This window comes from Osmerus eperlanus, chromosome 21 (genome assembly GCF_963692335.1).
Source record: "Osmerus eperlanus chromosome 21, fOsmEpe2.1, whole genome shotgun sequence".
Classification (NCBI taxonomy): domain Eukaryota; kingdom Metazoa; phylum Chordata; class Actinopteri; order Osmeriformes; family Osmeridae; genus Osmerus; species Osmerus eperlanus.
The window spans coordinates 4,090,083-4,107,524 of record NC_085038.1 but is presented as its reverse complement, the minus strand read 5'-3'; the positions used below and the strand labels follow the sequence as shown (position 1 = coordinate 4,107,524).

The following is a 17,442-nucleotide window of genomic DNA, read 5'->3' as shown; positions in this document are numbered from 1 at the left end:
TTTTGATCTCTTGTCTTGTCAGACTCTCAGGAGGCTGAGTACATTAGGCTAAACCAATCCTAAAGCTTTTTGCTGTGGGTGTGTTTTTGTTTTGTTTTCTCATTGGGTGTCGAAGCCGTCTATTAGCATTCTCAACATAAAAAAAACTGATGCGCATCTATTTTGAGGAAGTTTCAAGACTGCGGACGTTGTCTGCTTCATTTGCATGATATTGCTAGCCAGTGTGACTTTCAAGTAACTTTCAAGCTAGAAAGTTACTGTAAAGATATCTTATATTGGCCACCAAATGCAAGTTAATAGGATTGGTTGAGACGGTGAGTAGTCGTACAGTTAATCTAGCCAGCAATCTGTTGTTGAGGTAGCTGTAGCTAGCGACCTATAGAGCTATGTCACGTCGTTAGTCAAGGAAGCAACTCCATTTATCTATGTTATCAAACGTTACGATCAATTTATTTAACGGTTATCGTCATGCTTCTCAGGTGACCGTAATGTTTCCGTGTGTATTGTGTAGCCTCCACAGTGAGAGTGAGTGAGTTGTCATTTCCTGATCTTGTAGATCTTCCAGAGCTGCGACGCTACCTAATCGAATATAGATTACTCCAATTTCACGGTTCTCTTTAAACCTCAATGGTCTCTCTCTTCTCGCTGACTTCTTAAGCTTAGACAAATTGAAAAGTAAACTAGGAAATTACATTTGGAGGGAGAGAGGTCGGGACATAGTAACTGGAAGCAAAAAAAAGAAAAGAAAACAGTTTAAAAAGTTATCCGAATGTGATCTTGATCTCTCCCTTTCTCTCTCTCTCACACACTTTCATCTGTCAGTGTCTCACTTTCAGGATGTTGCTCTGGTTCCTGCTGGGCTTCCTTTGTGGCTGCTCCTCATTGGCTGCTGTGCCGCAGACAGGAACTGATGTTAACAGCACTACCCCTCCCCCGGTGCTTCTGGTGTCGTTTGATGGCTTCCGAGCCGACTACCTCAAGAGATTCTCCCTCCCTAACCTGGAGAAACTCTACTCCCAGGGTGTCCTAGTGGAACAGCTCACCAATGTTTTCACCACCAAGACCTTCCCCAATCACTACAGTCTGGTAACCTTTCAACTCTAAATCCCCCAACTATTATGAAGGTCATCTGTACCTTTTCACCCCTAAATCCCCCAACCCTTATACAGGTCATCGTTAACCTTTCACTCCTAAGACCCCCCCCCCCCCCCCAACCTGTATAGTATGCCCAGCATCTATACCCTTTCACCCCTATCCTGCAACCATCAAAATAGTCACCTTTCACCCCCCGTGACCCCAACCCCACCAGGTGACAGGGCTGTATGCGGAGTCCCATGGGATTCTGGCCAGCAGCATGTATGACCCGGCGACCCACAAGAAATTCAGCCCCTCCCAGGATAGCGACCCGTTCTGGTGGAATCAAGCGGAGCCCATCTGGCTCCACGCGCTGGATTACGGGTTGTCGACGGCGGCGATGATGTGGCCTGGTTGTGACGTACATATCAGAAACCGCACTGCCACACACTTCCAGAACTACACTTCTACCATGACCTTTCAGCAACGCCTGGGCCTTGTTGTCAAGTGGTTGCTAGGTGATGAGAAGGTCAGCACTGGTGTGATGTATCTTGCTGTTTCGGCTGCAACCACAGCCTTGCGTTATGTCTACGTGTCTGGGTCTCTGTTACCCATCCCTCCATCCCATCTGTCGTCCAGGAGAAAGGAGTGTCGTTTGCGGCCCTCTACTGGGAGGAGCCTGATGGGACAGGACACAAGTACGGCCCTGACAACACCACCGCCATGGCCCACGCCCTGAAACAGGTACACTGCACACCTGTCTGTGGCGCGCACACCTGCCTGTGGCGCGCACACCTGTCTGTGGAACGCACACCTGTCTGTGGCGTGCACACCTGCCTGTGGCGCGCACACCTGTCTGTGGAACGCACACCTGTCTGTGGCGTGCACACCTGTCGTTGGCGTGCACACCTGTCGGCGGCACGCACTTACCTGTCTGTCAAGCACACATACCTGTCTGTCACGCACACATACCTGTCTGCTGTGTTCACCCGCAGGTGGATGAGAATGTGGGTCTTCTGATGTCAGAGCTGAACAGCACGGGCTTGTGGGGTCGGATCAACCTGATTGTGACCAGTGACCACGGCATGGCCCAGTGTTCCCCCGAACGCATCATACGCCTGAACTCCTGTCTCCACCCAGACAACTACACTCTGGTGGACCTAACGCCCGTGGCCGCTCTCATACCCACAGCTGGTGAGACACACACACACACACACACACCCACACACTTCCCACTTAATTCAGTAAGGCTTGAGTAAGAATATGGGTGATGAAAAATGCTCTTGTTGAGGGGGAAAAATATACGTCTGTGCATGCTTGTGTACATGTATGTGTGTCTAGACACAGGAGTTGTCTTCTCCCTGCTGAAGAAATGCCACCCCCACATGACCGCCTACCGAAAGGAAGCCATCCCTGATAAGCTGCACTACAGGAACAACAAACATATCCAGCCAATCATATTGGTTGCAGACGAAGGCTGGACCATCGTCCAGCAAGGAGAGCTACCAAGATGTAAGGCGCACACACGTGCGCACAGACACACACACGCGCACACAAACATTTTCTTAACCCTCTATCTCCTGTGTTCTTTTAGTGGGTGACCATGGCTATGACAACACACTTCCCAGCATGCACCCGTTCCTGGCGGCTGTAGGACCGGGCTTCCGTAGCGGTTACAGTCTCCCTATGTTACAGAGCGTGGACGTGTACCCTCTGGTGTGCCACCTACTCTCCATCCCCCCAGGGCCCAACAACGGCTCCCTAGCCCAGGCCCGCTGCCTGCTGGCTGGGGAGAGCTGCTCGTCTCTGATCATGGTTATCGGGATCGTTGTGGGAGTCCTGCTGCTGCTCACCACCTTGACTGGTGAGTCAACCCACCCACCCACACCTCCATCACCTCCACCCTGCCCATCCACCCACACCTCCATCACCTCCACCCTTCCCATCCACCCACACCTCCATCACCTCCACCCTGCCCATCCACACCTCCTCCATCAGCTCCACCCTGCCCACCCACACCTCCTCCATCACCTCCACCCTGCCCATCCACACCTCCTCCATCAGCTCCACCCTGCCCACCCACACCTCCTCCATCACCTCCACCCTGCCCACCCACCCCTCCATCAGCTCCACCCTGCCCACCCACCCCTCCATCACCTCCACCCTGCCCACCCACACCTCCATCAGCTCCACCCTTCCCATCCACACCTCCTCCATCAGCTCCACCCTGCCCACCCACACCTCCTCCATCATCTCCACCCTGCCCCCCCACCCCTCCTCCATCACCTCCATCAGCTCCAGCTTATTACGCTGCAGTGCTGCTGCATGTGTGTTTTCAAGCCACATGATTTATTATTTATTTATTTATGTATTCCTTCGTCCTCCGTGTTGAATCTGTCCTCTCCAGGTCTGTTCCAGTTCATCAAGCCGCGTCCTTCCGCATCTCGGCCCTTCCAGCGCATCCAGCTGGATGACGACGATGAAGACGACGACCCTCTGTTGGGGTAGCCGGAGGGGCATCCATCCCCCATCCCCCCCTCCATCCCCCATCTCCTTCTGCTCCCAACAGCTAATCAGCAGTCTTCCCTGCCCTCCTGAACCCAGAGTTGTGTTTTCAGCAAAGGGAATGTACACGAGGAGCTGAGAGGCAGCCTGGTATGCCAGACTGATCAGTAACTAAGAGCTGCTGTGGATTGTTTCAGTAGGCACTGTACAGGTAGTCTTAGCAACTGTAGTCTTGGCAACAATGGTCTACTTTGATGTTACTGTCCTGCTGCAGACTACACTTTAAAAAGTGTGTGTGTGTATGTTACTGCATGCGTGGAGGGAGGGGTGTGTGTGTGTGTGTGTGTGTGTGTGTGTGTGTGTGTGTGTGTGTGTGTGTGTGTGTGCTTGGGGGGGGTCTTTTAATGTGGAGTCAATCTAGAAGGTACTCACTTTGCCTCCAACCAGACATCTGAATTACTTGAATATGCTACTGAAGAAAAGCCATTTAAAATGATATGATTAGGAGATGCACTCCAGATAAAATGTATATGTATGTATGTTCTTTTATTTCTGTTGATGTAATGATGTGACATCAAAATTCTTCCATTTGTGCTTTCATTTAATTGTTCTTGTGAGGCTATTTATTTGGGTTGAATAGTTACTGCTTTCGTTGTTGAAAACTATTGATAATATTGAATGTACACATACCAGTAGGTTTTTGAGGTCTATTATTTAGTATCCAGACATTTTTGCTCAGAGATCTGAGGTAGGTTCATAATGTCTAGGGTCTAATGTTTATCCTTCTTTGGATTGTTTGTTTTGGCAAATAATGTTCCTTGTGTTTCTGAGTTTTATCACAAGATGGAGCCAGGTTTCCCGACTGTTCTCCTGAGTCCTAGTCAGAGGGGGGGGGGGGTTAAACTAAGAAAATATTGCTAACCCTTTATTTGGCCATCCCTACTCCCTACAGAATAACTTATTAAAACTATCAAGATACAGTTGCCAGACTCAATTGTATTGTTACGAATATGCAACAACTGTCTAGTGAGAGTTCATTAAAGGAAAATGAGCAGATGTTTATGGTTAATTGAACATCTATACTGTCTGTCCAGATTAAGGACGCCAGTAATGTATCTTCTACCAGTATATTAATACAGCGTGTTTGTGGGTGGTTGGCCTTTAATGGGTATTCTTTACTGTTGTTGAAGTTTCTATTAGTGTTAATGGTTTTCCAAACAGAACTGGGGGTTTTAGTATTTGTCAGATTGCGTGAGCTCTGGGTACTGTTATCAAGAGAGTTGTTAGATACTCTAAATGGAGGCAGTATTTTCCATTGATTGCTGTGAGCTTCTCTCATCACGTGACTGGTGTTTTTGGCTGCCTTGTTTGTAATGCAATGGTTAAGTAAGTGTGTGTGTGTGTGTGTGTACGCCAAAGAAGCCCGTCTGTGACCATCTATTGTCTGCCATCCAGCTTTTTTATGGCCCTATTATGCACAATATTCCAGTTCAAAATACGGCACCTTACTCAGAGTGTAGCGGGGGAGTCTTGTGGGATGGTACATTGGCTGCCTGTTCTGGTTCTCTGTGCCAGCATATTCATACATGTTGAATCACAGGGGTGTCCTGTTACTATGCAAAACCTGGTCTGCCATCTTCCTCTGGGTTGATTCTGAACAGGCATTAGTCATCTGGTGTGTGTTTTCCTATGTGTCAAACATCACAATATGACACCATAATTGAAAGATAACACAATGATTGAATAAATATGAAATAGACTTCAGGCTTGTTTTTATGTCATGTGGTTATTTTTTGACAAGGTCAGTTCTCACATCCTTAGTAAGGATACAGCCTTCATCATTTCATCCTAATATACATATAATAATAATAGTACAGTACTAATACAATACATCCTATAACACAGGCTGAAGAAAATCACTTCGTAAACGTGTTGTAAAATTGTTTATATTGTTTTTTTAATATATATTTTCATCTTGGTTACCACGTTACAATGTATTAAAATGGAAATATATAAAATTGAAATTAATACTCACATTTGTGTCTTTTAAACAGATTAAACTGTACATGTTTTATAATATCTGTTAATATATATAATAAATAAGAATCTCTGTTGTAATATCTGTATTCTCTGGTATTTTTGTTTACTGTCACAGATAAATAGTCTTTTTCAGGAGGTAAACAACAAAAATAGCACATCTCCCAAAATTGGCATCAGGTGTGATTTTATCATCTCGTCACACTCTCCAGAGGCCTGGTCTTGTACTTGGATACACACAGGACAGACAAACGTAGGATGCAAAGAGTGTCACTCCTCCCCAATTGGTTCTGGTGCGTCTGGTACATTCAGAATTGTCCAATGGGAATGGAGGATCAGATTCCAAACCACGAAGTTACACAAAGAGAGAGAGAGAGATTGAGGCCTCTTTTGACTTGCCCCTTTCCTCCCTCCCTCCTGGAGGTTACCTGTCTGAGGTCACATGATTGGACAGGAGGAAACTGCACAGCCTTGTCCCATCCAGCCTTGGCAGCTCAGGGATTTTTTTAAAGTGGAAAAAAGGAGAGTTTCATGTTTCAAGAATTTGAACCGGGTCAGAAGGTCAAAGCCAACACTACAATGGAATGAGTGAGGATTCGGCCGATGAGTCATCATGGTTTCAATTAACTGCATCATGGGAAGTTAGCCAAATAATTTAAAACTCATTAGCAAGATAACTTGTCCCTCTTGGGAATTTGTTATGCAATGTTATATCATGATTCTATAATATGTTATACGTTGTCAATGTTTAATGTACAATGTGTCCTTTACTACATTCACTCCACTGCAGTCACACTGGATGTAGTTTTTACTATGGGTCAGTTATATTGTCTGGCTAACTTCCCTGGCGTTGTGAAAGCATATTTGAGCAGTTGTATGTGCTAAATACCAGTGTGCTTATAATCATGGACATCACAATGGCACAGACTTCTACGAAACACATTCTCCGAACAGTAATCTTATTCTGTTATAACATTCTGAAGAATATAGGAACATTTATTTATTATATCAGAGAGATCCCACCTAAGCAAACCCATCTAAGTGAATCAACAGAACAAGACTACCAGAAAAGGTATTCACAGCCCAAATGCCAATCACAAGAAAAGACAAAATAAGTTACATTTCACATCAAAATGTCTAAAGCTACTTTTTCAAGCAGTGGAATCATGAAACAGCAAACACATCAATAGTAGAAAAAAAATATTATTCTTGACAAAATAAAAACATAGCTTTTTATGTATATTATAATACGCCTAAAATACATCCATATGGGGTTAGTTTGACCCTGTACTGTGCTTATAGTGACTGATCAATTCGACAGCTTTGTCCACAGAGTGGGGCGATTTGCCTCCAGATCTACAAAACTAGATAATATCTGGTAACCTGCAACAACACCGCCAAGCCTCAGGACCAAGCGCTTGAAACTTTGGCTAAACAATTACGTTTACTGTTTCTCCGTGTGTGATTTCTCACACACGCACACACCCACACACACACACACACACACACCCTTCAGTGCTGCAAGATTCACATTCGTCAACAAACCCTGATATTTAAACATTCCAGATACTATAAAGAAACAAAAACATAAACGTGAACGAAGGATTTTAACATTCAGAATCAAATCCTATTTTCATCCACCCAGATGGGTGTTTGTCTGAGCAAAGCGGAGCTCTCTCTAGGGCCTTCTGCTGCTGCCTGCTTAACACCACCATGACACAGGACAGCAGGCCACACAGACGGGAAAAAGCGGAACAAATATGTACATCTATATCTATATGAAAAAGATTGATGACATATAACAAACAAACCAAAATATCGTACAAAATAAAATGTCACAGTGAGCAAAACAATTTAGAAAACAAAATGTACAGTTGAAAAATATAACTAACAAAGAGGTCAAACCAAACAAAATCCTGGCAGGAATATCAATTGCAATTTTCCGTTATTTTGTACTTCACACTGTGTGCTCTTGAGAACAACAGAAAAAGAACAAATGTGAGGCGGCAAACAGTTTGGCAGATCCATCCAGGTCCAGCACTGACCAACTCCTCAGCACTAATTCTACTGCGCTTGCATAGTTGTGAATTCATAGCTGTACAATATTGTGTTTACAGTATACTGAAGGGGTCAATACAGTGTGACTGTAGCCTTGCATGGCGTTGAGACAGTATTCTGGCCTCTGCTTGGACTGGCTGGAGCACCTTGAGGTGAAGGGGTAAGGGGTCAAGGGTTAGGGGTCCGAGTTAATATTGTACATTTATTTCAATACACCCTCATTAAATGTAGTTCTACATATTTGATTTTAACATTAACATTTATCTTTTCACACCTTCCCACATGCTAATAGTATGTATAATACACACACAAACACGTACATACATACATACAGTACATACATACATACAAACATACATACAGTACATACATACACACACAGATCATTACATAACTGTAAAGCAACACCGTTTGAGCTCAACTCAGACCGTGCTTTGAAGCATAATATTCCAAAATTCCATAACAGTTTGGATGTTCCTTTTGTTCAGAAGAACCGTCAGCATGGTGCATATTTGGCAGTATACATGTCAAATAACCACAATTTTCAACACAATCCTAAAAACCATCTTTCTTAAACGCCCGCCCATAGCACCATGTGAATATTGTTCCCAAATTCAGGAAGGTGAAGAATAGACAGCATGGGTGAGCTCTGATGAAGACTGGCCTGTCCTGTCTCCGGGGAGAACACTACAGTGTCTTCTAGGTCTAATTTATGCTTGAGTGTGCCTTGTATGTGTGTGCTTCTTGTTTGCGCACGCTTCATCTCTGTGTGTGCTTCTTTTGTGTGCGAGCTACTTGTGTGTGTGTGTGTCACTAGTATACTATTAAGGTGTGTATGTGCATTTAGTGTCTGTTAGCATGTCCCCCTGTTTTGGACTTGCATAGCTTCCAGTCTGCGAGCAGAACAAGCAGCCTGTCCAAACACCTGGGTGGAGCTCTGTGAGACTGAGTCTGTCAGTACAGCAGGCAGCACCCAGGCTGCACCATAGAGATCTAAAGACCAGAGGCAAGTTGTTCTTATTGCACCATATGAATTCCAAGTATGTTGACTACTGACCCGTTTGTGTGGGCCTGTAGTGTGTTTTTGCACCATTGGAAGTTCACTATTTGTGAAGTATCTTCTGTTTCCCACCAAACTAATGGGATACCCATGAATCTACTGTCACTGTTTGTGTGTCTGTGTGTGTGTGTGTGTGTGTGTGTGTGTGTGTGTTTGTGTGTGTGTGGGAGTGTGTGGGAGGTGTGATCTCCATTTGATTGGTTCTTGGCGAAATTGCTTCTTTGATTGGTGAGAAGGAACGGGGGTGGGAGGATTCAGGGTTTGCGGGGGAAGCCTATAGGACTATACTGGAACACAATTGGTCAGATCGAAGCAAATAAGAATACAAATAACAATAATAGTGAATACCTAAACTCAGAGTAGAGGTGACAGTATGTTAAAAACTGATGTGTTAGTCATACTGCATCGCATCTGTTTTGTTCACCTAACATAATGATTCTCCCCTCTCCAGGGGAATCATGCATTGCGAGTGTTACTCTAAACTTGGCACTGATTAGACCAAATTTATTCCAGCAAATAAATTGTGCTACTTCTCGCGTATGATAGATAGCTAACTAAAACTCCCCGAATTCTGTCTAGTCACAGCAGGGACTTGTGGGAGAATATCTCTCCAATACACACACACACACATTCACACAAATACAAACACACACACCTACACACACACATTAGACCATGGGAACGTATTTGAATTGGATGGTCTTATACTACTTACAGTAACTGTTCAATCCTGTCCCTGTGTCTCTGTGCTTTCTCAGTGGATCCTCTGACAGTATCTAACATATGACCTCACTACAGCAGAAGGAGAATTGTGCTTCACTTGGAACTTGAGAACAACTGCTTTGAAATAAAGTACAGCCTTGATTCTACTGTATTGAGAGGATTCGTTCCTGCAACAAACCCATTGAGTGGAGCAACTTTGTGAACTTGCATTACCACCTACAGCAAGCAGGGGGACCACTGTGTGACTTTCTGTCTACATTCTCTTTGACTCCATTTTCTCTTTTTTCCATTCGTACTTCTCTATGCCCTGATATCTCTTTCTTTCTTTCCATCACCAACATTTGCAGCCACATGAAAACGTGAGAAACCAGATGGTCCCAGCATACGCAGCTGTGATTGGTCAACCTCCCAAACAGACAAACAAAACAACAGAGACTCTACTACAGACACAACCCAGTCCAGTCACAACACACAAGTACAAAAACATCATCTGTACATAGAAAATATATACACTCCCACTCGGCTAAACTAGAGACAGTGTTCCACCTAACGTTTGTATCAAATAGATTTTTTCTTAAATGTAATCTTTTTTGTAGTGATCTAAACTGGTGAATAAGGTGAGGTGTAAGCAATGACATGCTGTCCTCACTGGGAGGAAACTCACACTCCATTTTTTTCACAGGGGAGTGCGGAAAGAAATTAAGATGAGGAAGATCAGGGAGAGATAAATAGATTTAAAAAGAGAAAAGGAGAGATTGAAGACATCTCTTTGTAGAAGCACGCTGAGTCATGGCCAGAGTGAGGTCAGAGGTCAGAGTGAGTATGGGTTTGTATGTGTGTGTGTGTGTGTCATTGTATGTGTTACACAAGTGTGTGTGTGTGTGTTATGAGTATGAGTATGTGTCAGTGTATGTGTTACACAAGTGAGTATGTGTCAGTGTATGTGTTCCACGTGTGTGTTTGTGTCAGAGGGAGGACTCGTACTGCAGTAGTTCATAGAGCAGGGGCCCGTCTCTGTAACGAATGCCCACTGCTGCGGGGGTAATGTACTGCAGGATGTTGATGGTCCTCCTCAGGCGCCTGTCCACGTAGTGGGCATCCCAGGCCGGATAGCGCTTCCTGGGCATGTCTATCTTGATGAGGGGCCCTTCGGGCCTGGAGGCGGGGGGTGAGGAGCGCACCTGGAACACCGGGAGGCAGGTTTCCGCCACGTTGTCCTCAGTCTGGGACTTGGCCAGGTGAGCCGGGGTGGGGGGGGCGGAGGGGGGCGCGGAGGGGGGCAGGGGCAGCCCCCAGAGCAGCTGGGCGCAGCAGGAGGAGGCGGGGCTGGGGTGGATGTGGGCGTGGGCGGGGTGGAGGAAGCCGTAGTAGATGAGCATGACGGCCACACCCCCTGCGAAGGTCAGGTAAACGCCGCACAGCGCCTGGACGGCGTAGGAATCTGTCGCCGCAGGGTCCCTGTATGCATACCTGGGACACACACATACCTGTTAGACACACCTGGAACACACACACCTGGCACACACACACACCTGTCATACACACACCGAGAACCTACTCACACAAACACAGCTGTCATACACATTCGTCTTCCACACACAGATCAGACCGACCCAGCAGATGGAGGCTCCAGCTCAGTACATACCACAGGCCGGTCAGGATGGTGTTCTCAGCCAGCACCACCGAGTAGTACACCACCATCCTGTAGCGCGTCCTCCCTTCCTTCACGTTGAACCAGCAGAAGACGTACACCACGCCCACCACCATGTTGAACAGCACCTCCTCCCACTTGGACATGCAGAAGTCTGTGCCCCCGTGGATCACCCAGAAGGCCATGGCGCACCAGTGCAGCACCACGAAGATGCCGAAGTAGAGGTGGAAGAGCGAGGCGAAGAGGGCGAGGGAGAGCACGCGGGAGGAGATGGTGAAGAGGCGCCAGCACAGGTGGAGGAGGGCGCCCCGGTAGCTCATGCTGCGCTGGTCGTCCCTGGAGTCACGCAGGAGCTTGTGGTAGGAGGCCAGCACCCAGGCCAGAGACAGCAGGGAGCCCAGAGATGACACACCTGCACACACACATGCGTACGCACACACACACACACACACACACAATCACATACATAAACACCCATTCAGGTATATACACACGCGTACACACACACATAGGTACACAGGCACACACACGTACACACAAGAATACACACAAGAATCCACGCACATACACAAACGCCAGGGGGAGGTCAGTCGATGTGTGGTTGTGTGAATTTAATGATTGAGTTCTGTGGGAGGTCCACATTGTGTGTGCGTGTTATTTTTTCGCTTGTACATACTGTGTGTACTGTATGAATGAGTGTGTATGTGCTTGTATGGGGAGGGTGAATGTGCCTGCATGCATAGCATTTACGTTATACTACGTATATATCTGCTTTTACAAACATAGGTGTGCATGTGTGTGTTTGTGAGTGTGTGTGTACGTGCATGACCATGTATGTATGCATGTGTGTAAGTGTGTGTGTACAGTATGAGTGTGTGTGTACAGTATGAGTGCGTGTGTGTGTGTACAGTATGTGTGTGTGTGTGTGTACAGTATGAGTGTGTGTGTACAGTATGTGTGTGTGTGTACAGTATGTGTGTGTGTGTGTACAGTATGAGTGTGTGTGTACAGTATGAGTGTGTGGGTACAGTATGTGTGTGTGTGTACAGTATGAGTGTGTGTGTACAGTATGAGTGTGTGTGTACAGTATGAGTGTGTGTGAGTGTACATCATGCGTGTGTTAACCCACACTGCAGCGTCTCTGCCTTGTTCTCCTGTATCATGATGCACAGCTGCAGCACCAGCTGAGGGGCGCTCTCCAGGAAGGTCTCCAGCAGACGCAGCATGTTCACGTCTGCGTACTCGAACATCATGGCCCAGTACCAGCGCCGCTGGTGCTGCCGCTGCCTCCGGGACTGGATCCCCAGGTACAGTGTCCGGATGTACCTGAGGGTTCAGAGGTTTACATTTAGTCATTTTAGCAGACGCTCTTATCCAGAGCGACTTACAGTACGTACAAGGACATTCCCCCGAGGCAAGTAGGGTGCAGTGCCTTGCCCAGGGACACAACGTCATTTAGCACGGCCAGAAATCGAACCGGCAACCCTACTGATTAATAGCCCCATTCCCTAACCGTTCAGCCATCTGACCACCTGTATTGTTCCAGGTCAGACTCGCCTGGGCCTGGAGGCATTGATGACCAGCTAAATCAAGGTGTGGCATGCCACCTGGGAAGTAAACGAGTGTGGAGACGGGAGGCGACAGTATTGTGAGACTGAGTGGAAGGTGGTCTGTTCATACTACTGGAGGAGAAAACTGCTGAATTGTGTATGTGTGTGTGTGCATATGCATCATGTGTTGCATGAATAATATCTGTTACAGAGTGCCCTGAGCTGAGTCTGTTGACTGTGTGTGTGTGTTTGTGTGTGTTTCTAAGTGGGGTGTGAATTATTTATGTCATATGAAATTAGCTCTTATGATACAGTCCAGATGGCAGCATAACACATGCGAAAACACACACGCACGCACAAACATTTAGTAAGTAAAAGCTGAAAAACACCAAGCTAGTGATGCAGGAGCAGATGGACTAGATGTGTATTAGTGCACTCTTTTCTGACCAGGGGGATAATGATACGTATCTCTGTCTGGTCATCAAGATGTGGACAACACCAGAGAGAGCTCTCGTATACGTATATAGTACTGTAACTACTGCATGTCGACTGCTGTCATAGGGCTCTTGTACACTGTAACTACTGCATCTCTGTTCTTCCCCTTCCTCCCTCTCCTTCTCCATCCCTCCCTCCCTCTATCTATCCCTCCCTCCCACCCTGTTCCCCTCCCCCTTTTACTCGTATTGTGTATGTGCAAGCTCTTTTTTCACTATTCCAGTCTCTCCCCCTCCCTCCATCTCACACTGATCTATCTATCTCAATCAGACTGTACCATTCTAAACAACCCCCATTAGAGGGAGAGTCCATTCAGTGACTCATGTTGGGAGGGGGGGGGGGTATTTAACCCTACAAACATGACACACAAACCCAGCAGAGAGTAGACCTAAACCAACCTACAAGGACAGCTGGGGATGATAGGATGTGGTTTTAGCAGAGAGACAGACAGAGAAGGGGAGAGAGGAGAGAGAGACAGGGCAAGGGAGAAAGAGAGAGACACACACACAGATGTAACTTGCTATGCAAGAGAGTAAGTAATCCTTATTCAAAAACCACAGTCCTATCAGCCCCTATCTCACTAGCAGAAACATATGCTGCAAGCAAGCACGCTCACACACAATCCTGTTCACACAAACACGCTCACACTCAAGCACACTCTCACACAAACACATTCACACAAACACACTCAAACACACACACACACACACTCTTCAGTCCATTTCTCTTTTCCCTTAGGCACACGGACACCATTAAAGAATCATTTGAGAAAAAGAGAGTGGGGGAGGGAGAGAAGAAGGAGACAAGAAGGGGGTGGAGAGACAGACTGCAAGTGTGTGTTTGTGTGTGTCTGTGTGTGTGTGTAAGAAAAATTTGGAACACAAATCAACCGCAACATACTCCTGGCCTCTTTTGGACAGCTGATGTGTAGTCATGACTACACCCCTGATCTGCACGTGTTATGATGGGTGATGTTTCCATCATAGCTTTCGGCTTTCACTCATCCAGAATTGTTAGATCAATAAATACCTGAAGGGAAGGGTAATGTACTGCCTGTCTTGTGAAGCTCACTAAGTGGCCCACCCACCCATACAAACACACACGCTCAAACATGCACATACACACAGAGAACCCAGCCAATCACGCCTAACACAAATTATCACAATTATCACCTCCGCTCCATCCAAATATGACATAATAGTGTGTATCCATGTGTATGTGTGTGTGAAAGAGAGAGAGAGAGAGAGAGAGAGAGAGAGAGAGAGAGAGAGAGAGAGAGAGAGAGAGAGAGAGAGAGAGGGGGGGGGGGGGGGGAGAGAGAGAGACAGAGAAGGGGAGAGAGAGAGCAAGAGAGAGAGACAGAGAGAGAGAGTTGCCAGGAGCACAGATGCTTTTCTTTTTGTACTCCCTGTGCATGCTGTGGTTCTCAGTGTGAGCCGTGACACCGTTTTTCCAGTGAGAACACATACTACACATACACACGCTCTCTCTCTCACTCACTCACTCACTCACTCACACACACTTACATTTACATTTACATTTAGTCATTTAGCAGACGCTCTTATCCAGAGCGACTTACAGTAAGTACAGGGACATTCCCCCCGAGGCAAGTAGGGTGAAGTGCCTTGCCCAAGGACACAACGTCAGTTGGCATGACCGGGAATCGAACTGGCAACCTTCGGATTACTAGCCCAATTCCCTCACCGCTCAGCCACCTGACACTTACATGCTCTCTCCCTCTCACACACAAATTCACGCTCACACACAGTCACGTGTACTGTCCTGACTCCCACCTTGACTAACAGAACTAGCCATTCAGGACCATGGACAGCTCCTCAGCCAACCCCCAAAAATTCACTTTGTGAACACTATCTCTGAGTCACACAATCAGGATGGTTGTATGAAAGACAGCAAGAAGAAAAGGTTTGTCCCCCATTTTCACACACACACACACACACACACACACACACACACACACACACACACACACACACCCCACACACACACACACACACACATACACACACAACCCAATCACCCTCCCTCCCCCATCCTGCCTGTCAGCATGAGACAGTTTTCAGCTCCAGCAACATCGAGCGGACGAGCAGTTCTTTTAACCACTTAACCCCGAACAATGTATATGCGTGTATGTGCGCTTGTGTGTCTGAGAACGAGAAAGCTAAACAGCAATATTAAGAGAGAGAGGGAGAAAGAGAGATGTCCTTACCTCCACACCTGCCCCAGCTGCAATATGTGTATGGTGGCCTGCCACAGCCACACCGATGCCAGCTTGACCCGGTCTCTCCCGGGATAGACCGTAGCCAGTCCTGCAGACCCTCGTTTTGTTAGCCCCTCAACCGCCCCGAGTCCTCCCCCCGTGTAATCCTGAACAAACCATCTGAAACTCAAAATCTGGACCAGCACAGACGGCACGAGCACGAAGAACAGTGTAAGACCGAACCACAGATAGTCCTGTCTCGAATAATAGTCCGCCGCGAGAAACAAGTCTGTGCCAACGTCCCAGAAGAACACCACCAGAGCGAGGATAATCCACAGGCAGTCCAGCCACAGGCGCTCGTGAGGCGGACAGTGCGTCTCCCTGACCCCGGGCCCCCCAACCCCCGGCGGGCTACCTCCGAGCAGGGACCCCAAACACGCGGAGCGACAGCCCCAGTAGCAGGAAGAGGTTCGGCAGCATTGGCAAATGTGAATTGCTGCCGAGTCCAAAGGCTCTTCCGCGTCCCCTTCATAGAGCTGCGCAAACCCACATATAACCCCTGTGCTTCCGTCGGACTGCGCGGCCATGTTCCCTTTCCTATCCAAAACACACACCGTTCTTCTTCCCAGAAAGTGGCGGATGCGTCACTTCCCAAATACCTGTCCCTCTCTTGCCGCGGTGACTGTGTCTCTGTCTCTCCCGGGGCGCGTGGAGCCATCAGACCCAGCGGCCGCACGACGGCGGCTCCCACTCCACCTCCACCGGCACCGGACGCCCGCGAGTTGCAGCGGAATCCGTTCTACACCAGCCCCGCATCCCCTGCCTTTCTACGCGCACGGTCATCTAGGGCGACGGTGGGTTATGACGTAATGCATCTCCAGTCGTGAGATGTGTGTCCGGACACCCAATTAATTTTGCATCTCAAACTGTCTGTGGCATTTTGGCACCTGCGTTCCCCGTCCAGCTATATGTTCCCGGTGAAGCAAGAAAAGCTTCACGCACGCATCATTCCGTCCATTCACTCTGGTTGCAAACTGGGCACAAGCACCGCTGTCCGATCCTTTCCGCAGCTCGAGCCATCTATGGTGTGCTCAGTTAAGTCACAAACACATTCTGCCCCCTATGGTTAGACTTGACTCACAGCATCCACATCTGCACGGGCGTGCGCGCGGACGTACACACGCGACTACAGTCATAGGCCTACATTCGAAAGAGTCATTCTGGAAAGAGAGAGAGAGGGGGGGGAAAGAGAGAGTCAGAGAGAGAGAGAGAGAGAGAGAGAGAGAGAGAGAGAGAGAGAGAGAGAGAGAGAGAGAAAGATGATGATGATGATGATGATGATGATGATAATGATAATGAGATGAGCAGAGTATGCCGATGGCATGACGTGCACGAGATCGTGATTCAGACTTTGTCTCGAGTTGCGTGTGAAGCCTGCATTCAGACATTTGGTTCCAAAGATGGAGCACTGCAGCCATTGATTGAAGAAGGGCTTTAACCCCCCACCAATACCCCCAACCACAGCTCAGCCAACCTAATCATCCAGAGCATGTTAGAGACGTGCCAAGGGGGTAGTGCATGTGTGTGTGTTTGGTTCCATAAACTGGCGACAAGGGAATGGAAGGAGATGCTGGTTGATTTCTCCATTGACACATCTGTTCCTCCTTAACCCCCTTTTCTTCTATACCCCCCCCCCCTTTCTCTCTTCTTCTTCATCTTCTTTTGCTCAATCCGTTCCTTTTTCTCCCAGAGTCCACTGGATTAGACTCTGTTGTCATGACTACCATTGCAGCATCACTGTGGCTGAAGGAAAGAGTGGGAGAATCAGTCTTTGAGCCGTCAAGGGATAGGATATGAGAGAGAGAGAGAGAGAGAGAGAGAGAGAGAGAGAGAGAGAGAGAGAGAGAGAGAGAGAGAGAGAGAGAGAGAGAGAGAGAGAGAGACTGAATGGGGTCCGTAGGCCTACAACATAGGCTCAAACTAGAAAAACGTAATAATTGGGGATTGGGAATCATTTGGATGCCAATCGTGTCTTAGTTCTGGATAGAATAAATACAAATTTCAAGTTTTT

The 17,442-nt window shown here is 47.3% G+C and overlaps 2 protein-coding genes across 3 annotated transcripts; one reads left to right on the top strand and one right to left on the bottom strand.

Annotated features, from left to right (window-relative positions):
- The first annotated feature begins 156 nt into the window (after positions 1-156).
- enpp4 (ectonucleotide pyrophosphatase/phosphodiesterase 4) lies at positions 157-5,343 on the top strand. 2 transcript variants are annotated; one of them, XR_009928024.1, is made up of 9 exons: positions 157-314; positions 823-1,086; positions 1,310-1,603; positions 1,714-1,818; positions 2,070-2,268; positions 2,416-2,586; positions 2,669-2,938; positions 3,482-4,663; positions 4,706-5,343. XR_009928024.1 is itself a non-coding variant. In XM_062446555.1 (8 exons), exons 2-8 carry the CDS (start codon positions 838-840, stop codon positions 3,580-3,582), a joined length of 1,389 nt encoding a protein of 462 aa, XP_062302539.1. In that variant the 5' UTR covers positions 157-314; positions 823-837; the 3' UTR covers positions 3,583-5,343. The 2 variants fall into 2 exon arrangements, 1 of the variants encoding a protein (XP_062302539.1); XM_062446555.1 differs by having other exon boundaries at positions 3,482-5,343.
- Positions 5,335-16,439, bottom strand: xkr6a (XK, Kell blood group complex subunit-related family, member 6a). Its single transcript, XM_062446553.1, has 4 exons — positions 15,381-16,439; positions 12,238-12,434; positions 11,103-11,520; positions 5,335-10,927 (listed from the first exon to the last, which is right to left on the bottom strand). The coding sequence occupies exons 1-4, from the start codon at positions 15,956-15,958 to the stop codon at positions 10,423-10,425; spliced, it is 1,698 nt and encodes a 565-aa protein (XP_062302537.1). The 5' UTR covers positions 15,959-16,439; the 3' UTR covers positions 5,335-10,422.
- Between the last annotated feature and the right edge of the window lie 1,003 nt (positions 16,440-17,442).

Bases quoted from the DNA above. Each gene is read 5' to 3' on its own strand.
- enpp4 (XM_062446555.1), top strand. From the start codon at position 838: ATGTTGCTCTGGTTCCTGCTGGGCTTCCTTTGTGGCTGCTCCTCATTG. The intron at 1,087-1,309 runs GTAACCTTTCAA...CAACCCCACCAG, and splicing joins TCCCCAATCACTACAGTCTG to GTGACAGGGCTGTATGCGGA. The intron at 1,604-1,713 runs GTCAGCACTGGT...TCTGTCGTCCAG, and splicing joins GGTTGCTAGGTGATGAGAAG to GAGAAAGGAGTGTCGTTTGC.
- xkr6a (XM_062446553.1), bottom strand. From the start codon at position 15,958: ATGGCCGCGCAGTCCGACGGAAGCACAGGGGTTATATGTGGGTTTGCG. The intron at 12,435-15,380 runs GTAAGGACATCT...CTGAACCCTCAG, and splicing joins CAGCTGGGGCAGGTGTGGAG to GTACATCCGGACACTGTACC. The intron at 10,928-11,102 runs GTATGTACTGAG...TGTGTGTCCCAG, and splicing joins ACCATCCTGACCGGCCTGTG to GTATGCATACAGGGACCCTG.